General features: G+C 36.4%; 2 protein-coding genes and 1 pseudogene across 8 annotated transcripts in view; 1 reads left to right on the forward strand and 2 right to left on the reverse strand.

Moving 5' to 3' along the window:
* The window catches only part of ubr3 (ubiquitin protein ligase E3 component n-recognin 3), an 89,258-nt gene extending 88,420 nt beyond the window's left edge, over positions 1–838 (reverse strand). For 6 of the 7 annotated variants that reach the window (XM_048192892.1, XM_048192888.1, XM_048192890.1 and 3 more), the window contains exon 1: positions 338–838. In XM_048192892.1, coding sequence (XP_048048849.1) covers positions 338–768 — 431 coding nt within the window. In that variant the 5' untranslated portion in view covers positions 769–838. The remainder of the gene's footprint in view (positions 1–337) is intronic. The other variant, XM_048192893.1, reaches the window with a different exon arrangement.
* A 2,492-nt stretch (positions 839–3,330) lies between these two features.
* The window catches only part of LOC125269865, a 76,219-nt pseudogene continuing 52,132 nt past the window's right edge, over positions 3,331–27,417 (reverse strand).
* On the forward strand, positions 15,853–25,591 carry LOC125269867. Its single transcript, XM_048192899.1, has 7 exons — positions 15,853–16,241; positions 16,358–16,432; positions 19,671–19,879; positions 20,744–21,738; positions 21,903–21,972; positions 23,591–23,765; positions 24,686–25,591. The coding sequence occupies exons 3-7, from the start codon at positions 19,675–19,677 to the stop codon at positions 24,837–24,839; spliced, it is 1,599 nt and encodes a 532-aa protein (XP_048048856.1). The 5' UTR covers positions 15,853–16,241; positions 16,358–16,432; positions 19,671–19,674; the 3' UTR covers positions 24,840–25,591.

A 27,417-nucleotide genomic window follows, 5' to 3' on the forward strand; every position in this document is an offset into this window, starting at 1 on the left:
GGTTTGACATTTTGATCCCCAAAAGCGCTGCTCATTTGGGTTGAGCCTATGATATGACGCCCAAATCTGCTGCTGATTTGGGGCACAACTTTTATGATGCTCAATAGTAATAATAATGTCAGCATAGGCAGATCGCAATGTTTTCACTTTATGAGCCCCTAAAAAGCTGCTGATTTTGGTTACGTCTTTGATATGACGCCCAAATCTCCTGCCGCTTCGGGATGCGCCTATGCTGTGATAATGAAGCCCCCAAACGCTGTCCATGTAGGCAGCTCACTGACAAGGGTTTGAGACACAGCCCCTGTCAGTCAAACCCCCGCTCTGAGTGGCTACTGACCCGCTCTCTCTCATCACGTTCCCGTCCCCGCAGTCACAGGCCCCGCCGGCCTGACTCCGGAACATGTTAAAATCATGGCCCGTGTGATCGCCGTTATTGAAGCACTCCGCACATAACGACATGCACGGCGAGATGCCGCAAGTCCGGCAACGGTAGGCCACGAAGTTGGCAGTCCACACCAGCCCGCAGAGGGTGGCGTTATCGTAGGATCTGACGGTCCGGCAGAACTCGTCGAAGCCGTCCCCTCCGGCCAGCAGCCATTTACACCACTCCAGCGCCTCCGGGTCCGAGCCCCGCTCCGGGTTCAGCACGCTATCCAGCAGCTCCTGCAGCTGCCGCAGCCCTGAGCTGTTGTCAGTCCGCTTGAGGTCTGCCTTCAGATGGGCGGCGGTGGATTTCTTGTCCCGGCGCAGCAGCGACGCCGCCATCATGCGCTCCGGGTTTGTTGTGCTCACTTTATTTTGGTTGTCTTGTTGCTGTGATCGCGGGGCTTCTCGCGAGGTCTTGTTGCTAAGCGGTGCTCTGGAGTAAAACAGAGAGCTAAAATAGGCGGAGCTTTGTGGATCAGAGTCATTTAGTGGACTCTAGCAAATGTCGCAAGTTTAAGAAGCTGTGGAATAATACAAAGAGATTTTAAATAAATTACAGAAAACCAATAGTCATTTTTATTAGTCAATTCATTCAAGTTTCTCACAGTCACCGTGTAACTTTTGCTATTCGAGTCATGTGGTACAAGTTGTTTTTCTCAGCGTTGATACAGATGTGCCAATCAGTTGTTTGTGATTACTGGACATTATATAAATTATTGTAGCAAGATTACTGTCAAATTTAAATTTCGACCACTGTAACTATTCATTGTTAATAAGAGCTGCAAACGATTATACATTTTTAGTGTATAAATGTCTCCAATAAGATAAAAACGTCCTGAAATGTGAATGCGTTTCAATTGAGGATTCTGTTTTTGAGCCGACATGCGCCCTCTAGAGGAATTGAGCTTTTTATGTCATAGAAAATTAACCTGATCGTGTGTTTGGTGTGTTTCTCGCGAGGTTTTGTAGGTGTACTTTTTGTATTTCGCGTTTCTCTCGCGATGCTTTGGTCGTTTGATTTATATACAGTGGGCTGGACAGGTGGCAGGGGGAGATGTTGCTTATCTGACTGAGCATGTTGGTTACTGAGACTATTTTGGACGAATATCTTGATATATTATTACTCAGCATCACAAGTAAACATGTGTTCATGACTCAACAAAAATACTTGTGCAACATGTGCGTTGTTTTGGTGCAGTTGAAGGATATCAGACCTTCAGATTGCAGTAACTACCAATGTGACAGAGAGATGCTGTTATATTACAAACATGCAGAGAGAGAGAGAGAGAGAGAGGTTTCAGCAACAAGTCACCATGTTTTAACTACATTTAAACAGCTGTAATGTATAGTAAATAGATTTTTTTTAAAATACCAGAAATAATAATGATAATAATTCATTACATTTATATAATGTCTTTCTCTGCACTCAAAGCACTTTAATATGTAAGGGGGAATCTCCTCAAACACCACCAATGTGCAGCATCCACCTGAACGATGCAACGGAAGCCATATTGTGCCTGAACACCCACTACACACCAGCTTTATTAGTGGAGAGGAGACAGAGATGAAGCCAATCAGTGTGGGGATGATTAGGAGGCCGTGATGATGGACAGAGTCCCGTGGGCAAATTGGCCAGGATGCCGGGGTTAAACCCCTACTCTATTTTCAAAGAACATCCTGGAATTTTTAATGACCACAGAGGGTCAGGATCTCAGACAGTGATCAGAAATATTTAACACTAAATTTAATATTTAGTGTGTACTGAAATTATTTTTGTATATTTTAAAGCTGTATTTGTGTGAACTGTTGTGTTTACTGTAAATTCTAATGTGCAAGGAAACTACAACCAAGTTTATAAAAATCAAATGAACATTTAAAAATGTAATTTGTTTATATATTCACAACGCTTAGTGAATCTTTTGATAACATTTGGCCCATGCTTGGACCTCTACTGTTTTTTAAAAGAACAATTTTCAAAGAAGCAATTAAAACTTTCCTCTTTCATTAAGCTTTTTATTAGTTACATATTATTATCCTTATCTCCTATTTGGTCAGTTGTTTCTGTACAGTATTTCTGACTTGAGTACTTGGCTAGAGCTACCTAAAAAAAAAAAAAAAAAAAACTTAAATCACTGTCCATTTCATTTGTGCTTTATCTGTTGTTTATTTGTCATAGTGTTGATCATTTGTTCCTTTCTTATATCTTACTCTTTACTCAACTGCTTAAGAAGTTTGTTGTGGTAATGAAATTGTATATATTATATTTTGAAAATGAAAATACAATTAGAAAATGTTAGAAATATTTCCAAAAAAAATTGTTTCCATATTTTATTTTTATAATGTGTTTTTGTACAGTCACATTTTGTTATAATACTGTTTTGAACTGTTTGTCTTTGTAATGGTTTCTATTTATTATTCTTCATAGTGCGATTAATTGTATTAAAACCAGTTATTTTTAATTCATAGAAAAGTGAGATTTCATTGATATTCTGAACTATAAGTGTCCCCACTGCAATTAAAGTTAGTACAGCAAATAGTTTACAGTCATTATCACAATGATTTTGTACCAATTACTTTTGCAGTGACTCTATGTTGCTTCTCTGATGGCTGTAGTTAAAAGGGTGGGTTTGGGGTTTTAAGGACAGTTGGAAATTGAAGCCACACTCCTGACTACTCCACCCTAGGGAATATACCCAGGGAAATAAGTTTACCCATACTTCATCTTCAGTGATGTTACATGAAAGACCTCACAGTCTGAACTTTCCCATTTCACACATTAATACAGGATGTTTTGGTTTTATTTCAAGGTCAAATGAGTGTGATTTCCAGTGCAGTATGCTCATCTCACCTCTAGAGGTCTCGGTCACCCACTTGTAAACTAATATGCAACAACATATTCAGATAATGTAATATTTATTTAATAACAATCACTGTTAGTGAACTAATTTTATGAAATGAAACTGAAACAATGGTCAATACAGTGCAGTTTCACATCTGTTATACGCACATCCTGCTGGTCAATCTTCAGATTTTACATTCCATCAGTAAGAGCGAGTGTTAAAGTTGATGATGGAGTAGCAAGAGGCTTTAACTCCTCTTGTAATTTAATGATTTCAAGGTTTAATTTGATATTTTCACACATTCAAGTTTGAGAAGCTTACAGAGGCTATAGTTTATGTCCTCATCCTGCTCAATTGTACGCTTACTTTTCTTTGCATTTTTGTCTGAAGGTAGTGGTTCTTTGTATGGTACGCTCTCTGAATGTCTGTATGAAGGACATGCAGATCTCCCGTCTCCAGTTTCTGTTGCTGGAGTTAGCAGACTTGATGCAATAACACCTGCCGGTGAATGAACAAGAGGGGACCTTGGCTGTACAGGAGGTGCTGGAGACACAGGGACATGGTTGCAGCAGAGATGAAACCAGAACTTAGTGCAGCAGTCTTTATTGATAACCACATCAAACTAACAGAAATACTCAGGTTTCTCAGGAATACCTGGACAAAGGACAAAGTAAATTATGTCAATGAATGACTGTCATAACTGCCAGTGAGATGAGAATGAGTTATATAACGTTTATTTTTATTAGTCAGTCTAGCAAACAATTCTTCTCAAAACTAAAATAAATAAAACAATCAAGTTTTTATTTGTATATTTACACTATGTCAACACATATTACAATACAATAAAATGGCATCAACTACAAATTGAAATAAATATACACAAATGTAAATGTAAAATGATGGAATGGCATTAAGAAATAAGTCTGTACATTTAACATTTTAAAAACAATTTAACATTCACTTTCAGTTTATATCACTTGATAAATATGAGTACTAAATTTGGCAATCACAGTTATGATTAGCAATATTTTAATTGCTTTAATGTGGATTAATTTAATCCCAATATCATTATGATTGTAGGCCTTATACTGAAGACTTCTATATATTCTTGTTAATCCACTTCATCTCTGCTCTTACATCTTCTCAATCTAATTTACCTGTAAATAAGACAAAATGATCATTTATTATGAACACTAAACCAACAATAATCATTCAATATCACTTACATGTACATGTATGTTTCTATTAATGCTGTTTGAATTAGTAGTTATTTTAAATAGTAATACATAAGCTAGTATAATAAACTTTACTAACCCTAAGCCCTATGAAAGCACACATGTAGCAATATTTAATTTAAAATGCAATATGTAAAATGGCAATGCATTTCTGTATTTAAATTGACATTTTCCATATTACATGTACAATGTTTGGAGCAAAATGATAATTCAAATTCAATAATATTATTAGGGCCCAAGCTGAAGGCAAAGGCCCTATTGTTTTCGTTAGGATACATTTTTTTTTTTCAGACTATTTGGGCATTTTTGGGGCCCTTAACATGCTCAAAAACTCATTGGCCATCAGGGCCGGGCAGAAGCTGGTACCCAGGCGTGGCAGGGGGGCTCGACAGCGCCCCCTTGAACGCTGTCTAAAAACTTGGTCCATATATTAAACACGCTTGCATGTATTTGTATGAAACTAACAACTTTCGTGCTCTAAGTTATACGCCGGCTCAATAGGAAATCGGCCATTATGAGTTGTTTGGAAAACACATGCTCTGGAATTTGATATACTCCTCCTAGGCGATTAATCCGATCACCACCAAACTTGGTCAGCTTGAAGACATTGAGGATGCATTTAAATATATAAACAAATATAATACATTTTAAACATATATAATCATTTCTGTAATACATACATTAAAATATATGTTTAAATTATATTTTAAAAATAGTCTAGGAAACGGCAAATGTAAATTATATTATTGAATTTGAATTATCATTTTGCTCCAAGCATTGCACATATAGTATGGAAAATGTAAATTTAAATACAGAAATGCATTGCCATTTTACATATTACATCTTAAATTGAATATTGCTACACGCGTGCTTCCATAAACCCCAAACCAACTCTAACCCTAACCTGAAACTTACTATAACTTTTGTAGCACATCATGGTAGACAGATCCATGATTTTTCTGAAGTCTGAACTTAAACACGCTAAATCAATTTCAGTGTTGCTCCCTTTGTTTCAATAAACCTTAATTATATTTTCCTTTCACAAATATTTAAAGATTGTCCAAGTGTCAGGGGTAAATGAAAGCATCTTTAACATCACAGAGATGTTTACTCACGTCAGTTTACAGTTTGAGTCTCGTATCACGTCTGAGCTGCTCAGAGTCTCTGATCTTATTGTTTCTCAGATCAAGCTCTTTTAAAAAATGCAGTGCTTTTGTGTTTGTCAAACACTGAATTAAAGAAGAAACATCTGTAATGCCACAGCCTTTTAGACTAGAAAGAGACAAACAGACAGAGATCATCTTAGTTTCATCAGATCACAAAACATATTACTAAAGGTGAATTATTAAATTCAATATTTTCAGAATAGAGTCCAGAATTGAACCAATATATTTAAAATGTTTCACAATTTCAACTTGTTGGCTCTCAAGTGAAATTGGCTAGATTATCATATCTCGTTTTGTGCACATAATTATTTTTTTTGTCTTAGGGACACCGATTTCTAATTGTGAGCCAGGTAGGTAACATCATGTAAAAAGTTTGTTTTATCCAGTAAGCCAACTAAGGCCATATCATCAGCATATTTAAATAAAAATGTTCCACCTTAATCATAAACTCCTCAGTAGAGAAAAATGCACATGAGAAAGAATGCAGCCTTGTGGGCAGATTGTGCTTAAAGTGAACACATCAGACAAAATCCCTCTAACAGTCCCTCTGTGACGACAAGAAATGTAATTAATATTAAAATCAATAACCCTTTTTGGGAGAATGTGTGTCTTCATTGAATTAAAAGCAGAGCTAAAATCCACAAATAAAACCCTGACACATGCTTTAGGATACATGAGATGTTTTGAGATGTTGAGATGTTTTGTAACTGTATAGACCTCTTTGGAGCAGACGTCACAATTACGTCACTTGCAGCTGCGCGCGCATAGTGGTTGCAGAAAAATAGCGGTAGCAATTGGAGGAAAATGTGCAAAATCCACAGAATAAGAGAAAAACGTTTTGTTGTGCCTCTGGATGTTGGAATCGGAATGCAAAAAAATATAGTCTTCATTTTTAAAGAAAACCATCGTTGAAAACGTCCTTTGAAGCTAAACGGAGACGTTTCACAGACTGGACTGATGACACCTGCAAGGATTAGTCTACTATTAAAGTGCAGTTCAGAGGACATATATACATAGCAGTTACAGCATGAAATAATATTTAAACCTATAACATTTTACATAGATAACTTTTAAACATAGTCTATAAAATTTTTATTTCACAATTCTGACTTTTTTTCTTGCATTTGCGTGTTTATGACTCCCAGTTCGGCCATTATAACTCGCAATTGTGAGTTTATTTCACAATTCTGAGGGGAAAAAAGTCAGAATTGCGGGATAAATTGCAATTCAGAAAAGACAGGATAACGAGTAGGCTATATATCACAATTCTGTTTTTCTTTGTAAGAAATGTGAGATATAAACTCAGGTTTGCGAGAAATAAAAGTCAGAATTGTGAGACAAACTCAAAATTAACTTTTTTTTATTCTTTTATTTCGTGGCTTCCATTGACTGCTACTGCTCAACTGTCATTTTCTGCAACCAGGTAGGCTCCGCCCATAAAAAACGTCATCGCTGTTTGCAAACACCAAATTGGTCTATTAAGCAGGGTCAGCACAGTGTCATCTGTGCCTCTATTACTCTTATATGCATCTCATGTATCTGAAGCGGATCTAGTGTCGAGGCCACAGTTGAGGTGAGATGATCAGACAAAACTCATTCCATAGTTTTACACAGTATAGAAGTTATTGCAATAGTCCGGAAACTACTGGATTACAGGTTTATCAAATTGTATTTGGGTAAAGCCACAGTTTGGAAGACTGATCTTTCAGCACTCTCTGATTTATAATATTGTGTTATTTTTTAAAGTAAATAAAAAACGTTACATAGATTAGGCTTTAAATATTTTGATTATTTTAGTCATTCTCATCTCAGGTGATACGCAGCACATCCAGGTCTGGTTACGGGGTATTTGGGGTGTTGAGCACCAATTGATCAACCGGACAGAGCACTTCAAGCACTTCTAAACAGATGGGAGGAGTTTTGAAACAGACTATAAATGCATTTATTTGGCTTTCAAAATTTGTAAATGTTAGTATTGTGGCGTATGTGTCTTATTAGATTCCACAGATCTGCAAAAGGGCAAGAGTCAAAGAACTGCTGTGGGTCTCTTAAGTGTGTGATTCATTTTCTCAACTACATGAATATTGATATTAAACAAAATATGATCCATAAGCTTGCATTTAAAGACACGTGGTGATTTTTGCCTGAGAAGTTTGAGAACCACTGTTGTATGTGAATGTTACTGACCCCAATCTCTCTAGTTTACAGTGTGAATCCTTCAGTACGTCACACAAGTGATTCACTCCTGCGTTTCCTATTTTATTCTCACTGAGGTTCAGATCTCTCAGGTGTGATGGGTTTGATTTCAGAGCTGAAGTCAGAGCAGAACAACCTTCATCTGTCATTTCACAGTATCTTAACCTACATTGGGTGAAATAAGACAAAGTCTTCATTCTGTTTCAGTCAAATACAAAAACACTTTTGTCTTTCGTATAGATGAAAGTTCCTCACCACAATCTCTCCAGTTTACAGTGTGAATCCTTCAGTACGTCACATAAGTGATTCATTCCTGTGTTTCTTATTTTATTCACACTGAGGCTCAGCTGTCTCAGGTGTGATGGGTTTGATTTCAGAGCTGAAGTCAGGATGAAACACTGTTCCTCTGTAATACTGCATCCATACAGCCTGAAGACAGAAAGAGAAAGAAAATGGACACAACAGACCTTAGTCAGGTTAGACGCTATATTGAATCTTACATGCATGAAAATTAAGCTGAGAGAAAATTAAATATATAGTGGTACACTAAGATTTATAACTTGTTAAAAAACATTTTAAATGAAGTGTAACAGAAGGTGCAGAGCTATAAACTCTATTACTTTTGTTGAGCCCTGTTGTTTTACAGTTTTTCTCCATTGGTTTGGCTCATTTCTTGAAACAGAAATTACATTCTCAAAACAACATGGACAAACCTCCAAACCACTTGGAAATTGTTCACAACAGAATTGATTTTCTCATTCATTTAATCAAAACTGCAAATGTCTAAGTACATGTCTCAGTGTCTAAGTACATCTTTGCAAATGATTAAGTACAGGTAGCCTACATTTAGCACAGTTTCCAAGTGAATAGATCTTGTTGATCTAAACTGATTGTTGATTCTCAGTCTAATGGTTGTTCGCTCCAAAACGTGTCAGCGTCATTTCATTGTATAAGTCATCACATGCACAATAGTCTGTTCAATTGTCAAAATTAGTCAAGAACATAATACCATGAATACCATATATGAATCCTTGGAACATTTGATAAATTTATTACAGCAATTGACAGTCAGGTGAAACTAGAACTTGACTAACATGTAAAATGTAAGTCAGTTTCTGGTTGCCCATCACAACCTTTTTGCAATTACAGTTTTTCTCAGTCGCTTTGGTGCATTTCTCACATCACTATTTACATTTGCACAACAGTTAATGCAGTTCTCAAAACAATTAGTACAAACTGAAAAACCTAGTTGATAACCTGCAAAAGCGTGTCACTTGCTCAAAATGGATAGGTGATTCCTCAAAAGCAAGTATTCATGTCAGTGAAAGTGTCAGTGTCATCAAGATGAATAGACCTGACACCATTGTTTATGAACAAGATAGTCAAATGGCGTTGTCATGTTTTCATTATGACAGTTTACTCTGTCAATGTTTTCCAATGCAAAAAAGTCAGATCTTGGTGACACTACCTGAAAATGCTCAAGACAGCACTATATATTATTTGCACAGCCATTAGTTACACAAAGTTACACATTACTGCATTTAGTGAGGTAAATGAGTACAAGACACTGAATATGTATGTTTCACATTTTTACTGGATAAGCTCTTTGCAATTCTAATTTGTTCACAGCGTTGTGCAAAAGAAAAAAATACACCCTTATTTACAACAAACATAAACTTGATAAGAGATGATATTTACAACAACATAAATATCATCTCTTGCAATGCAGCGATGTGGTACAGTGGTTCTCCCAACATTTGGCTGCACCCTTCGACCAGCCTCAGCCATTGTGAGGCCGTGATTGACAACATGATCCACAATTGTAGCCCTGATTTCATCAGGGATCTGCCTATGTACTTGGCCTCTTCTTCCTCTTCCCCTGTTTTGTCCCCTTCCTCCCCACACCCTCACCCCAAGGTTTGCCAAACCTTGGAGGCTACTCTTACCCTAAAATCCCATTTCTTTTTTTCAGTTTTATACACAATTGTATTCTGTTAGCTAGACAAAAAACAGTACAGTAACCATTGTCAATGAAGGACTGGGCTAAGACTGAAAGGTGGACATGAGGGATATTTCAATGGTCCTCTGCCATAGTGACAAAACATCTAAACATTTTGACTTGCAGTGCTTATACAATGCCAAAGGGACGAAGCATTTTGGGGGCACTGACTGTTTAAATGAGAAGGAAATTTAGTTTTGGCACATGAGTGAACAGTTTTGGGAAAGGTATGAGCTTTTGCAAGTAAGCTATAGTGTTGTGCTGAACTGTAAGACTGTTTTGCCAAATGATCTTAGAGTTTTGCGAATGTAATTTCTGTTTCAAGAAATGAGCCAAACCAATGGAGAAAAACTGTAAATAAACAACTTTCATCACACTGTACATTATAATGATACTAACTCTAGTATTTCCAGCTTGCATTGTGGGTTCATCAGTAGATCACTGAGATTTTTCACTCCAGAGTCTCCCAGTTTATTCTCACCGAGGTTCAGATATCTCAGGTGTGATGGGTTTGATTTCAGAGCTGAAGTCAGAGCAGAACAACCTTCATCTGTCAGATCACAGTCTCTTAACCTGCATTTAGAGAAATGAGAAAAAGAAAATCTTCATTCTACAAAGTTATAGCATCTTCATAACAAATATAGGATGAATTCCAATCTGCTTTTTTGCACCCTTCAATTCCACTTCAGGAAGGAGACACCATTTGTTGGGACGTTTAAAAGGAAAGTGAACAGCTGAATCCCTTCACTAAGGGCCCTTCCACAAGTCTGTCAGCAAAGAGTACATGCGGTGGTCATTCAAGTAATTTTATCATTTATGATCATGTGACAAGTTCTCACGATTCATTTTAAAGCTTGCACATCATACCAAGTTTAAAGCTGCTAAATCAAATATTGAGCAAGTACATAACTAATACGTGTTCAAAACGATCTCCTTACCTTAGCTTGATTCACAACAGTAAACTTGTAATAATGTTTTATAATCTGAGTGATACTGGTATGCATTCACAGGAAATACGAGTTTGCTGACGTTTGTCTTTGTGTCATTACGTCACATCTGTAAACAGTAAGGAGGAGTGGCTATAGGCTACATCGTGTGTGTGGATGCTGATGGTGGCGTATCATACCCTCTTGTTACAGCAGCTGGAATGTATTTAAACTTGAGACAATGGCTTGTAATCCACAAAGTTCAAAACGACAATCATCATCGACAACTGTGGTAAAAATTTTAAAGACTTCAGACTGTGGAGAGCCTACAGTAAAAAAAAAAGGGAAAGCGACTGGGCTCGTGCGAAAACAAGAATAAGTATCAGCAGGGCTTTTGAAAGGTGGCATGACCTAAAAACAGACACAGAGCTATTTTTCTGCTGGACAGCTAAGACATTTCAATGGTTCATTGGGGAATAAGGTTACAGTAGCACACGTTTTCACTTAATCCATACAGTCACGGATAACGATAATACACACTACATATATGTAGTCACGCAATGTTGATGTTTTTAAAGGTGCCCTAGAATCAAAAATTGAATTTACCTCGGCATAGTTAAATAACAAGAGTTCAGTACATTGAAATGACATACAGTGAGTCTCAAACACCATTGTTTCCTCCTTCTTATATAAATCTCATTTGTATAAAAGACCTCCGAAAAACAGGCGAATCTCAACATAACACCGACTGTTACGTAACAGTCGGGATCATTAATATGTACGCCCCCAATATTTGCATATGCCAGCTCATGTTCAAGGCATTAGACAAGGGCAGGCAGTATTAATGTCTGGATCTGTGCATCAGACTAGGTAAGCAAGCAAGAACAATAGCGAAAAATGGCCGATGGAGCAATAATAACTGACATGATCCATGATTACCTAGATCCATGATATTTTTAGTGATATTTGTAAATTGTCTTTCTAAATGTTTCGTTAGCATGTTGTTAAATGTGGTTAAAGTTACCATCGTTTCTTACTGTATTCACGGAGACAAGAGCTGTCGCTATTTTCATTTTTAAACACTTGCAGTCTGTATAATGCATAAACACAACTTCATTCTTTATAAATCTCTCCAACAGTGTGTAATGTTAGCTTTAGCCACGAAGCACTATCAAACTCATTCAGAATCAAATGTAAACATCCAAATAAATACTATACTCACATGATCCGACGCATGCATGCAGTATACATGACGAACATCTTGTAAAGATCCATTTGAGGGTTATATTAGCTGTGTGAACTTTGTAAATGCACTGTATTATAGTCGAGAGCTCGGGGGGCAGGGAGTGCGCGATTTAAAGCAGCCTGAATCGGTGCATAGTTAATGATGCCCCAAAATAGGCAGTTAAAAAATTAATTTAAAAAAATGTATGGGGTATTTTGAGCTGAAACTTCACAGACACATTCAGGAGACACCTTAGACTTATATTACATCTTGTAAAAACTGGTTCTAGGGCACCTTTAACATTAAAAATAAAAAAAAAACAAAGTAGAACAATAATTTGCACCATTGGTTGTGTGATTTATTGTAAAACCTTTCTCAGTTGGTCAGAACAAAAGTCAATGATGTTACTTCAGAAGACATTTTCTGGTGAAACTTCTTATTTTGGACAAACATACAAGACATAGTATCTGTAATTATGATGTACAGTGAAGATCCACACTGGTGTGTTGACTGACAGTCCGCAAACATAGCTGCAGCTCAGAATATTAGATTCGGATTGCGCTGAGGAGCTGGACTGATGCACATCTCACGTAAAAAAGATAATTCGACAAATCACTGCAATTGCAGGTTTCAAACAGAGATGGCAACAAAGAGGCAAAACTTATGGATTGCAGCTTTAATTGAGTTTCAGAGGTAAAAAATGTGTTTAATAGTAGATATTTTACGTACATATGACTTTATCTTCAGTGGAAGAGATAGGAAGTTTTTATAAATATTAAAGCAGAGAAGGAACACCAAAACACACATAATGCATATTTTAAAAGCTTCATTATGAAATATATATTTATTTGCAACAATTATATTGTTGTGAGAATGTTATTGTAAGAAACTCTAAAGGGCTGATGGATGCCATATTTTGTTGTCATGGTAACATTCCAAGTGAAGATAATGAGGAAATTACATTGTCTTTGCCAAGTGTGTTGCAAACAGCTACATTATGACACACAAAAGCCCTGCTGCCTTCAAAGTCCCCACTTTAAGAGTGAGTAGGGTATAGAGATATATGCTTTTGACTGGAATTCACCAAGACTGTGAACTCTATGTCTTGATTTAAACTGTAGAAGCGATTTTAAGAATTATGATTCTTGTATGTGAATGTTACTGACCTCAAACTCTCCAGTTTACAGTGTGAATCCTTCAGTACGTCACATAAGTGATTCACTCCTGCGTTTTTTATTTTATTGTCACTGAGGCTCAGCTGTCTCAGGTGTGATGGGTTTGATTTCAGATCTAAAGTCAGAGCAGAACATCCTTCATCTGTCATTTCACAGCCTCTTAACCTACATTGGGTGAAATAAGACAAACAAAGTCTTCATTCTGTTTCAGTCAAATACAAAAACACTTTTGTCTTTTGTTTAGATGAAAGTTCCTCACCACAATCTCTCCAGTTTACAGCGTGAATCCTTCAGTACATCACATAAGTGATTCACTCCTGTGTTTTTTATTTTATTCTCACTGAGGCTCAGATCTCTCAGGTGTGATGGGTTTAATTTCAGAGCTGAAGTCAGAGCAGAACAACCTTCATCTTTCATTTCACAGCCTCTTAACCTACATTGGGTGAAAGACAAACAAAGTCTTCATTCTGTTTCAGTCAAATACAAAGACACTTTTGTCTTTTGTTTAGATGAAAGTTCCTCACCACAATATCTTCAGTTTACAGTGTGAATCCTTCAGTACGTCACATAAGTGATTCACTCCTGTGTTTTTTATTTTATTCTCACTGAGGTTCAGATTTCTCAGGTGTGATGGGTTTGATTTCAGAGCTGAAGTCAGGATGACACACTGTTCCTCTGTAATACTGCATCCATCCAGCCTGAAAGAAAAAGAAATGGAGCAATGTTTAAAATCCATGATGGCCCACTCATTTTTTTTTATTTTTATTTTTTTAAATTGTGGGTCATATCTGACAGTAATTTGTCACTGGAAAATCACTAACTGGAGAGAAAAAAACTTTAACCAAGGAAACAAGACTAACTACACTGTGGTTTAGTGTGGGATAAACACAGCTCAGAATTCAGCATTATTATTTTTAGTTATTTATTAGTTTATTTAACAGGGACAATGCAGAATAACATTGCTACAATTTCATTCAGCCGATGCTCTACATACAGACTTCTAGACAAAGGATAATTTGCAGCCCCAGTCATAGGCTTTTTTTTACAACAATAAAACAATCACATACACACACAAATAAAATAAAAATATATAACAATAATAAAAGAAAGCTGAGATGTATGACCATCAGTGTTCTCAAACCTGCTCTTGTTTGAACCAGTTTTTTAGATTTCTTTGAAAAATATTCAACTCTGTTTGCATTTTCAGTTCAACTGGCAGGCTGCTCCAAAGCAGTGTTTACCTTTAACTGAAAATGGGGATTGTGCAAATGTAGTTTTTCTCTTCAGTACTGTGCAATTCTGATTAGTTGCACCTCTTGCAGTGATTCCCTTACTACTCTGTTTTGATAGTAATTGGCATATGATATCTGGAGCAAGATTACACTATGTTGCAAATTATTCTGCAAGTGAAATATCTGTATGATTTCAATCAACAATAAACATTCAATAAACATTCAGATTTTAGTTTTTCAAAGAAACTGTTTGTTTGTTTTATTTCGCCATATCTTTTTTTTTTTTACTTTTATGCATTCACTTTTATTTTTATTTATTTTAATTTACAAGGATAACAATGAAAAAACAAAAAACAATATTAACAGAGAGGGAGGAAAGAAAATATACATGTATGAACAGCAAATGTATTTTACACAGCTGTATACTTATACATACGTATCAGTGCTTATTCCTAAATATCAATTAGCATATACATACACGCCCATATACATGTAAATACATAAACACACACACACACACACACACACACACACACGTACCCCCCCCCCCAAAAAAAAGGTAAATATAAATAAATAAATAAATAAATAAATAAATAAAAAACAAAGCCAAACAGGTGAGGTTAACCATTTCTAAAACAATTACTGTTTACTTGGCTGAGGATTTCTTTATGTTCTTTATATTTCAACCACTTTTCCCAGTCAAACTTGAAAGCACTTTTTTCATCTTTAAAATATATGTAAGTTCTTCCATAACCCGGATTTCTTCAATAATTTCAAACCATTGTTTACAATTCAAAGTAGCATCTTTAAGCCAATTTGTTATAGTTTTTTTTACAAGCCACAAGAAGAACCTTATATAAGTATCCATCACTTTTAGCTACTATGCCTTTAATATTTCCCATATGTAAAAACAAAGAGGTTCTATGTATTTTATATCCAAACATTTCAGACATAACTACCTGCTCATCTCCCCCAAAAGACTGAACTCCAAAAGATGTGTGTATGATCCGCTTCTAACTGTCCACACTGTCTCCAGCAAGTCTGTTGCCTGGAGACTTGCTTGCTTTTGATCTTAGGTGTTATGAAGAAGCAGATAAGGCACTTCCAGCAAAACTCTCTCCATATTTGTGAACTGGTAATAGTTTGGTGTATTAACCACATCTCATACCAATCCATTTCAATTGTTCCAATTATTCTGGGTAGTACATGGTTATAGGCATCAATCATCATTTTAGTAAGGGAATAAATATCATTTACTCTAATTCTTCTTTTTTGTTGTAGTAATCCCTTAACTGGAAAATCTAAATAAGTCCTTATTTCTTAGCCCGAAGTTATCCTTTAAATCCTGGAAGCTTCTAATTTCATTATCTGCAATTACACAGAATAATGCTGTTATTCCCTTCTCCTTCCACTGCTGAAATACTGGATCTTCCTTTTCTTAACTTAAATTCCTCATCATAAGTAATCCACCTAAGTATTCCAATTTCTTTCTCCAATTTGAGATGTTTAACAATAGAATGCCAAACCTTCAATGAGAATGTGTACCTGGATATTACTTTGTCCCCCATATGTACCTGCACTCTTAAAAATTGCTGTTAATTTACGGCAAAATTTTAACAGTATAATCCTGTTATATTAAAAAGCAGCACATTGCTGTTTTTTTACGGTTGGTGAAATGACGTAGACAAATGTAAACAGCATTTTCCCGTATTTATTCCACGAAGGAAAGAAAACAGTACTTAACAGTATTTTTGGAACTGAAAACTGCAGCGAGCACATGCAACGAGCACATTTTCATCCGTCTTTACACTGATATAACCGGTGAGTGCACATTTTCCTTGCTCCTTTTACACAAGATAGGCTACACGTTTGCAATTGCAAATAACTGTGATAATTGTGGATGCTGAGCTTATAACTGTTTTATACATTCATTTCAGTGCCAAACCGTCAACGTGCAATCTGCGTCACAGAGTGGAGCTGGATTTCTGATTCAGAGATTTCCCGATTACAAGGTGAGTTCAGTATATAACGATTATCTATCAATCTATCTATATATATATAATTTCAAAAATGATATACTATTAACTCTTCTGCAAAGTAAGCCTTTAACATCATAGCAACAAAGTAATATCGATGTATTTGTAACGCGCTGAAATTGTCGTCATCTTGTTTGCTAATTTTAGCTTGAGATCTTTTCATTTATTGCCTAATATAGGCTACATTTAGTTTATATTAGACAAAACGTTGATTTCGGTAACGTTGTGCTTGCAAATTTGGGTAAGCTTGTTCTAATTTGTACATAACTGTATTATGAGGGGAGTTTTTCTTTACTAGTGTTGCTGTTTTGTTTCTTTAGTGTTGGCTGTATTTTGGATTGCTTCGATCCAAGTTAGCTTGATAGAATAAGTTGCGCGTTACAATACTCAGTAAGAATAATTCCTGTTAATTTTTTTGTGTTGATGGGTGGTTAATGCATGTATTGTAATGTTACTTTGCCTAGTACAGTAGGCTAAAGGACATTTTATTTCAGTGGATTTTTTTTTTTTGTTGCTGAGATTTTCATGCATTTGACTGGTCAGCATGTTTGCGTGTCAGTTATGTGGGCAGCAATGCAGTACTCCAGTGGCCTATGTGAAGCACATGAGGATTCACAGCAATATCCCTAACTTGTTTCTTCATTGTTGCATCCAGGACTGTAACAGGAAGTTTGTGAAATTAGCAGCTTTGAAATCACATCTTTACAGACACCACAATGATTGTGTGGTGGTGCCTAGATCACATGTGTACCCTCCAGTAGACTTTGCATGCCATGTTGACTTGTGTAGTGCTAAATGTGATACACTAACTCAGTTTTATTCCCATCTTAAAGTGCACATTAAAGAGGGACGAAGAGTGACATGCCCCTTTAAGCAGTGTGATAAAACATTTTCAGTGATATCCACCTTTACCTCTCACATATCAAGGAAACATAAAAATTCAACAGAGGTAAACCTAAATGAATCCATTGTTGCCACATCACTTGTGACTGAAGCTGAAAGCTTGCAAAACATTGACAGTGATATGATGACAGAGGAACAAACTGGTGTAGTTGGAAATAGTGAGAATTTGGAGGTTAGTCCAGAAAATATCAATGAGACGTTATTTTTGAAGAATCTTGCTCTCTTTTATCTGAAATTACAGGCTAAGTTATTGCTTCCTTCTTCAGTCATTCAGAATATCATTGAAGACATGCAGTCAGTTTATGATGTCAACCAGTCACATCTACTTTTCAAACTAAATGAGAAATTGGTTGCACTTGGGGTTCCAGAGGCTTCCATTAATGATGTCATGGACAGTCTGAAAGCAGACGATCTCTTACGAGCATGTAATAGCCACACACTAAAAACAGACCAGCGAAGGAAAACAGTGTTTAAGAACAGTTTTAATTATGTTGAACCTATGCCCATTTGTCTAGGACATAATGAAGCTGGCAAAGAGTGTTTTTTACAGTATGTCCCTGTAAAACAGACAATTGAGGCCCTTTTTCATTGTGAGTCTGTGTGGAAGCAGTACAGAGAAGTACACAGCCGTATCCAGTTGAAGGATATTTTTGAAGATTTGTGGGATGGTGAAAACACCACAAAAAACTTGGCCCAGATAGAGAGGTCATCTTTAGGCTTGATACTTTATCAAGATTCCTTTGAAGTTGTTAATCCTCTGGGGTCAGGAAAGAAAAAACACAAAATACTAGCTATGTATCTCACACTTGCAGACCTATTGCCACACAACCGGTCACGTATTGACCAGATGCAACTGGTTTTTCTGTGTAGAGAACAAGATTTCAAGTATTTTGGACAGGAATTGATCATGGGATGCTTGATGAAAGACCTTCAAGACCTTGAGACTAATGGCATAGTGCTACCTGATGGACAGGTATGCAGAGGAATCTTGCGAGCCATTTGTGGAGACAACCTGGGTTCACACAACATCGGAGGTTTTGTTGAAAATTTCAGTGGCAGTAGGTTCTTCTGTCGATATTGTGAAATTGACAAAGACGTGTTTCACGCAGATCCTTTGTCCAAAGCTAACACTCGGACACCAGAGTCATACAAAGAGCATGTTCAGAACCTCGAGGAGCATTCTGTTCATAGTGGAGGTATTAAATTTGACTCCTTATTCAACAGCCTGTCTATGTTTCATGTATGTCAACCTGGGTTGCCTCCGTGTCTTGGGCATGATTTGTTTGAAGGCATTGTTGCCTCTGATCTTGCATTGTGTATCAACCATCTTGTCACAGTTGAAAAACAGTTCACTTACACTGACTTAAATCGGATGATTGATCAGTTCCGATATTTAGGTAATGATGCAAATGACAAACCTTGTGAGGTGAAGCCAGGAAGTGATAGACTGAGTGGCCATGCTATGCAAAACTGGTGCTTACTGAGACTGTTACCAGTGTTGATTGGAGAGAAGATGACATCTCCTGCTGACAATGAGATATGGCAACTGGTGTTACAACTAAGAGAAATTGTGGCATTGATTTGTGCACCAGCAATTTCTGCTGACCAGATAGGCTATTTAAGGGTCCTTATTGAAGAATACTTGCATTCCAGAAAACAAGTCTTTCCCCATCATCGGCTTAAACCTAAGCATCATTACATGAGCCATTATCCAGAGCTCATCATTCAGTTTGGTCCACTTATTCGTTTGTGGACTATGAGGTTCGAAAGTAAGCACACATACTTTAAACAGTGCACAAGAAAACTGCGCAACTTTAAAAATGTGTGCTCAAGCCTTGCAGAAAGACACCAGCTTTTACAAGCATATCTTAGCGCTGGCAATCTCTTCCCACCATCAATTATAGTAGAAAAGGCAACTGAGTTTTATCCATGTGACTACAGTGATGGCATCAGGGAATCAGTTGCAAATTATGATTTTGGACCTGAAAATACTTTGATTGGTCATGAAGTAACTGTAAAAGGAACTAAATACAAAAAAAACATGTTTGTTGTTATCAGTAAGGATGAGGATGGGCTTGAAGTTGGTAAGATTATTATGATACTCAATCATAAAAACTCTGCAGTCTACTTTGTCACTGAAAAGTATAAGGCTTTGTGTCTACATGATGTAGGTGTTCACTGCATCACACCAATCAAGAGCTGTTACTACTGTGTGAACCAAGAGGACCTACTGGATTATTACCCTCTACCTCAGTATGCAATTCATGACATGGCACTAATTGTTCTTCACCATTCTTTTCCCTCTTTATAGTGCAATGAGCACTGTGAATGAAGATCTGAGGGGCATCATCCTCAGCACTTTGCCAAGAATTTCTAACGACACTCTACAGGCATTGATAGACAAGCTATTAAACTCCGGTCTGGAATCTACACAAGACCTGAAATATGTGACTAAAGAAGATATTGGTGACCTACTGCCGGTCATTCAACTACGGAAGCTTCTGGAAGCATTTAAAAAAGGTAATGTGGATATAAATCTTACTGTTTTGCAATATAGAGTTAATTCTTAAACAGTAGCTCTGACTGGCCTTTTTTAAGTGAGTAGTTCACTTCCAGAACAAAAATTTGCAGATAATTTACTTACCCCCTTGTCATCCAAGATGTTCATGCCTTTCTTTCTTCAGTTGTAAAGAAATTATGTTTTTTGAGGAAAACATTTCAGGAATTATCTCCATATAGTGGACTTCATTGTGGAGCCCACGAGAACTCCCATCTTATTTTCTCCTCCAACTTCAAAATCAGTCTATATCTCTGCAGAAGTACTGACCCAACCCCCTTTTTGGAAAACAGCGATGTAGGACGATAAATTTGTATTTTATTTTATAAAATGAACGTTTCACTAGATAAGACACTTATTCCTCGGCTGGGATCATTTAGATCCCTTTGAAGCTGCATTGAAACTGCATTTTGGATGTTAAAACTTGCGGGCACCATTGAAGTCCACTATATGGAGATAATTCCTGAAATGTTTCTTCACGACTGAAGAAAGAAAGGCATGAACATCTTGGATGACAACGGGATAAGCACATTATCTTTAAATATTTGTTCTGAAAGTTAACTACTTTTAAAGCTTTTAATTAGAGGAAATGTATTTTTAACTTACATTGTTTTACAAGTATATTTGATTATTTCCAGGACTTCTTGCATATTTACCAGTTGTCTTTGCACTAATGGATACTGATAGTTGTAAATAGTTGTAAATGTACATTGTGCTCAATTTAGCATGTGACCTGCAAAATACAGATATTTCCAATCACTTAATGATTTATTTACAGGCCTTTGGTTAATCTCATATGTTAGTTACCTCTGCTTTTCCTGTTTCAGAGACAGAGATGGTCACTTTGGACCTACAAATTCTTCCTTCCCCTACACCAGCAGTCAGCTTGCCTTCAGACCTTCCTTGCTCCAGTGCATCAAGTGAACTCTCAAATCAAGAATCCAGCAGCTCCGAAGACTGCAGTCCATCCGCCCAAATAAAAAAAACATGGCCAGATACTTTTCAGATTCCTTGGACTGCAATGCCTATGGACATTCGTTCAGCAGTGACTGATGGCAAGAGACCTTCACCAGCAGCACGGCGACAAATGGTCAGAGTTTTGGCAGATGAGATGAGGAAATATGAGCTAAACCCAACACGCGGACAATGTGTCACAGTCTGCCGAAACATCATCCGCCAGTATCCTCAAAGTTTTGCTGATCTCCGTGACAATGGTCAGGTACTAGGAAATGGTTATACCTCACTGTTAATTCAAATTAAAAATCGAATTGAAAATCTGAACCGCACCACCAGCTTTCGCCAACACCGTTCATCTGGTGATGGACTAAAGAGAGGGCCTACTGATACATATGGCTGCACCAGATTCCAGCCTGATCTCCCACCAGAGGAGACAGATGCAACCGTAGAGCAGAAACGTCAGCGGCTGGAGGAGATATACTGTCGAGATGGAATAAATGGGGTTGAAAGAGCAGAAGTTAAGCAACTTATGGAAACAACCTTTTGCCTCCAGCGGAAGCAAATAAACATATTACCAGCACCCACCATCAGTGATTTAAGAAAGCAGTGGCCATACCTTTTCACTCCGAAAGGGCTTTATGCTCATTTTGAGCTTCTAACTGACATCAAAGTTATGCGTGCACTTGAGCTTGCCATTGAAGAATGTGGAAGAGCCATTGTGGAGTTCTTCAGCAACAAACCCACCAATGCAGATGTCAGGGCAGTCATTTCTCTGCGGCCAGACCTCGAGCTTTCCTTCTGCATCATCCAACTTCTAATGGCTCACTTCTCTGAGACTCAGGAAGGGCTGATCCTTTTTGCAAATGTAAGATTTTTTTTGTTGTTGTTGTTGTTGTTTATATCATGGTATTAATGTCCTAACAACTGAAATAGACATGCTCTTTCCTAATTTAAAAATTAAATGCATACAAAGGCATTATTGTTAGTGTATTTTGTCTCTATGTCCTCATCATTGTAACTGTGTCTTAGGCATCTTCCACTGCAGCTGATGTAGAAAGGACACTAGAACTACCTGCAACTCCTCGACTGATACTCCTTGGTATGTATAGAACTGTATGAATATATAGTCTATTTTATTACATAAGCCACTAAGTGTTGTTTTTTTTTTGTATTTCAGCAAACTTTTAACTGGTAAATGCTTTTGTACAACACTGAAAGGGACAGTTCACACAAAATAAATATTCTTTTAAAAGTCCTTTATTCTTTTAAAAAATCTTTTACCCACACTCATGTAATTTTAAAGGGATAGTTCACCCAAAAATGAAAATTTGATGTTTATCTGCTTACCCCCAGGGCATCCAAGATGTAGGTGACTTTTTTTTCTTCAGTCGAACGCAAATTATGATTTTTAACTGCAACCGCTGCCGTCTGTCAGTCAAATAATAGCAGTGATTGGGAACTTGAACAATAAGAGTCGAAATAACTTCCATAGACAAATCCAAATGAAACCCTGCGGCTCGTGACGGCACATTGATGTCATAAGTCACGAAACGATTGGTTTGTGCGAGAAACCGAACAGTATTTATACAATTTTTTACCTCTAATACACCACTATGTCCAACTTCGTTCAGCTTGTGAGGTCTGATCGCGCTCTGACATCGGAAGTGATGTCTTGCGCTCATTGAAGTATATGGGCGAGACATCACTTCCGTCATCACAACGCGTTTTTTGACCTCACTAACAGGATGCTGAACGAAGTTGGACATAGTGGTGTATTAGAGGTAAAAATTATATAAATAATGTTCGGTTTCTCGCACAAACCGATCGTTTCGTGTCTTAGGACATCAATGTGTCGTCACGAGCCGCAGGGTTTCATTTGGATTTGTCTAATCAAGTTTTATTTACTGTTATAGTTGAAGTTCCCATCTACTGCTATTATTTGACTGACAGACGGCAGCGGTTGCAGTTAAAAATCATAATTTGCGTTCGACTGAAGAAACAAATTCACCTACATCTTGGATGTACTGGGGGTAAGCAGATAAACATCAAATTTTCATTTTTGGATGAACTATCCCTTTAAGCCCTCAAGACTTTTATTGATCTTTGAAAAAAAAAAAAAAATATTAATAAAATTCTTTCATCATTTTTGTTCATCAATTGAAAGTCCAAAAGTAAAAAAAAAAAAAAAACTTTGATGCTTCAAAAAGTTAATAAAGTTATTGTAAATGTATGAATTTATTTTTGTTTATTCATGTATAAACATTGAGCATACATGGAGCAAATAATCTCAAACATGCTTGCTTGATGTGAGAACCAATGAGGTTTGTTCTGACTGGACTTTTAATGGATGAACAGAAATGATGAAAGAATATTAAAAACAGCTTCATTTGTGTTTTGAAAATGAAAATTCTTTGAAAGTTGGAGTGACTAATTAATTACTACATTTTCATTCAATTACTTCAACTATATTAAACAAAAATATTGAGTTAAATTGATCACAAAAATTGCTGCAACAATTTCACAATACATATACACGTGTCTGTCCAGACCAGTCCACAATCAGCATTTTGAAATGCATTTGTTATGTTAAAAGAACAGGGCTCTGTGACTTGGTAAAATGATTTCAGTTTCCCTTGCATTTATTTGCAATCTGGCAGTAAAAAAATGAATATGCTATATGACTACCTGGCATTGTTTTTTTCTTTGGAATGTTTTAGGTGAAAAACCAGGAAGCTGCATTCATAAATGGATGATTAGTTTTGAGGGGCAAATAATCTGTGAGGGCATCACGCCAAGTTTTCTGTCTGGACTTGCTGCTGTGTTTTCTACTTTCTACAATTTCAATGTGGAGTACCAAGCTGAGGCTGCATCCACGTTGGAATTCATTCAGAGGTTAGATGCTTAGATTCATATATTAATTTTGGTAACACTTTACAATATGGGTGCACTAATATGCATTAATTCATGATTAAAAGGTTAGTTCACCTAAAAATGAAAATTCTGTCATTTATTACTCACCCTCATGTCGTTTCACACCCGTAAGACCTTCATTAATCTTCAGAACACAAATTAAGATATTTTAGTTGAAATCTGATAGCTTAGTGAGGCCTGCATGGCCAGCAATGACATTTCCTCTCTCAAGATCCATTAATGTATTTGTCTTCCGAAGATGAACAAAGGTCTTACGGGTGTGGAACAACATGAGGATGAGTGATTCTGTGAGATAGAATTTTAATTTTTGGGTGAACTAACCCTTTAACTAATGCACAGATAATCATGAGTTAATGTATGACTTATGAAGAACTAAACCATTTATTAATGATTACTGCATCAGCAACTAATAAAGATTCTACATGATTCATATTTTAAATACTCATTAAATTGTTATTAGTTAATGTGTCATAATGTATTAATTCCCTAAAAACATATTATATTAACTAATAATGTAAATTAACGTGTTAATTACCACAATCGGTCAAAGCCATGCATTTCAGCTTCCAGTTGTCTGCTTTAGTTAATCATTAGCTAATGATTTACAAAGGTATCATGTTATGACTTTACTTGTTGAGGCACATGACTATTAACTAATTGTTAAGTAATATGTAATTGTGGTTATGGGTTTTGAATTAATAGCCATGTGCCTCAACAAGTAAAGTCATGCATTAACTCATTATTATCTGTGCATTAGTTAAGCATGAATTAATGCATATTAGCGCACCCGTATTGTAAAGTGTTATCTTAATTTCTATTCACATTCTCGTTATGTAAACTTTTACCCACACTAATTCTGAATGTATGTATTTGTTTTTCAGGCGCTTCATTGGAATAAATCCTGAAAAAGGCACCAAGGGTGGACAAGTCTTGTCGAAGCGGACAGGGAAGGTCGCCCACAAAAAGAAATCAGTGAACACTCGGGTTGCCAGTCTTCTTAAGAAGCTAATGGACTTTGAGTGGGACTTCATATAAGTGAACCCACTCATTCACTAACATACCACATACACACCTTACACATATTCTACAAAAACAACAAAAACATGCTTTTAGTGTGTTAGTCGCACAATTTTTTCAGGTGTTCATTTTTGAATACCTACATCTTTCTTCATTCAGTAATTCTTATTCACTAATAATTCAGTATTTCTTAATCACTCAGTAGTTCTCTGAGCCACTCATTTAGTTTTTTCTGTTATATAAATATTTTGTTTATTCAGTTAAACATATTCTGAAGCTTAAGTTTTAGCCATTCAAATTGCATCAGCCACTAATTTTGAGAATATTGTGTGATTAAAGTGGCTTTTTTTTTCCAAGTTTGTCAAAGTTTTAATAAAGCACATTTTGAAGTTACACTGCATTGTGTTAAATGTGTAATGTTTCAAAGGATATATTTGTACATTGTACTAAAACATGGTTTTAAAGCTACACTTCTAAGGGGAAATATCTAGAAAAATAATTCCACCTTTTTTTCTTAGCAGTTAATTTCTCAATATAATAACATATTTGTAGCTTACAGTTAAAAAGTGCAAATAAACATTAATTAACTGTTAATGCTTTTGACAGTAATTTACTGTTAATGTAGAAAATAACAGCTTTATGCTGTATTTACAAAAACAGTAACAAACTGTAAATTTCAACAACAGCAAGACACTGTTAATTTAACAGTAACTTGCTGGCAACCGTGCTGCCAGTTACTTACTGTTTTTTAACAGGACAATTTTTAACAGTGTGGATATTACTTTGTCTCCCATATGTACCTGGATATTATTTTGTTCCATTCAAAGAATTGCTTTGGTGGGATTTCCACTGGGAGGGATTGAAACAAATAAAGTAAGCGCGGTAGGATATTCATTTTTATTCCACTTATCCTATCACTAAAGCTAGTGGGGTACGTGGACCACCTCTCAATGTCACTCTTTATGTTATTAGTAATAGGATCGTAATTTGCCCTATACAATTTCGTTAAGTCTTTAGTTATATTTGCACCTAGGTATTTTAGGCATATTTTGCATCCCAATTAAAGGGTTAGTTCACCCAAAAATGAAAATTATGTCATTAATGACTCACCCTCATGTTGTTCCAAACCCGTAAGACCTTTATCTTCGGAACACAGTTTAAGATATATTAGATTTAGTCCGAGAGCTTTCTGTCCATCAATTGAAAATGTATGTGCAGTATACTGTCCATGTCCATAAAGGTAATAAAAACATCATCAAAGTAGTCCATGTGACATCAGTGGGTTAGTTAGAAGTTTTTGAAGCATCTAAAATACATTTTGGTCCAAAAATAACAAAAACTACGACTTTATTCAGCATTGTATTCTCTTCCGGGTCTGTTGTTCAGCGAACTGCTGACGTAAGACGCTGCTGACGTGTTATCTAGTGCGCCAGAGTTTCGTTTGCAGTCTGAGGGAGACACACGCTGTATTCAAGCTATTTTTTAAAATGGTGCGTAAGTGTGCATGTCGCGGATGTCCTAATCACCAAAAACAACGATGTAAAAGTGCATTACCAACGCCGACAGATGAAAGGATTCAATGGAATCAATTCAGTGGAATCAATTCAATGGAAAGGATTCCGGAAGAGAATACAATGCTGAATAAAGTCGCATTTTTTATTATTTTTGGACCAAAATCTATATAAGATGCTTCAAAAACTTCTAACTAACCCACTGATGTCACATGGACTACTTTGATGATGTTTTTATTACCTTTCTGGACATGGACAGTATACTGCACATACATTTTCAATGGATGGACAGAAAGCTGTCGGACTAAATCTAAAATATCTTAAACTGTGTTCCGAAGATGAACGGAGGTCTTACGGGTGTGGAATGACATGAGGGTGAGTCATTAATGACATAATTTTCATTTTTGGGTGAACGAACCCTTTAAGTTTTGTTTGAGTTCCGTGTTTGGTTTACAATTAAACATAAGTATTTGGGTTTTTTGTTACGTTCAATTTATATCCGGCATATTCATTAAATTGCTCTAATACTTGCATAAGATTTGTGAAGTGTTTTTTGGGTTCAGCTAAATAAATCATAACGTCATCTGCAAAAGACTAATTTTGTGTTCCATACCGTTAATTTCAACCCCTGGAATCAACGAGTGCTGTCTGATTAATTGAGCCAATGGTTTGTAAATGGCGAAAAGAGAGGGACTAAGACAGCAACCCTGTCTAGTTCCTCTTTCCAGGAGGAATCTTTCTGATAGAGATCCATTTATTCTTACTCTAGCTGTCAGATTTTGATATATTGACTTGATACTCTGGACAGATTTGTCATTAAATCCCAACCTTTCTAGTGATAGGTAAAAAAATTCCCAGCTAACTCTGTCGAAAGCCTTCTTGGTGTAAAGACTTATTAGAGCGACAGGTGGTTTATTTCTATGAGTCCTATCTATTATATGAAAAGTTCTTCTTATATTATCATATGTTTGTCGACCTTTAATAAAAGTTTTGTACTCAAAAGTTTGGTACTCATCTATCAGGTCTGATAAAAACAGTTGTATTCTAGATGCTTAAATGGAACTATAGATTTTATAGTCTGTATT

The sequence above is a fragment of the Megalobrama amblycephala genome, linkage group LG6 (genome assembly GCF_018812025.1).
Source record: "Megalobrama amblycephala isolate DHTTF-2021 linkage group LG6, ASM1881202v1, whole genome shotgun sequence".
NCBI classification, from domain to species: domain Eukaryota; kingdom Metazoa; phylum Chordata; class Actinopteri; order Cypriniformes; family Xenocyprididae; genus Megalobrama; species Megalobrama amblycephala.

What these genes read in the sequence shown, in the direction of transcription:
- LOC125269867 (XM_048192899.1), top strand. Translation starts at nt 19,675, where the DNA reads ATGAGCACTGTGAATGAAGATCTGAGGGGCATCATCCTCAGCACTTTG. An exon ending in TCTGGAAGCATTTAAAAAAG is followed by an intron (nt 19,880 to 20,743) that starts GTAATGTGGATA and finishes TTCCTGTTTCAG; the next exon opens with AGACAGAGATGGTCACTTTG. An exon ending in GGCTGATCCTTTTTGCAAAT is followed by an intron (nt 21,739 to 21,902) that starts GTAAGATTTTTT and finishes ACTGTGTCTTAG; the next exon opens with GCATCTTCCACTGCAGCTGA.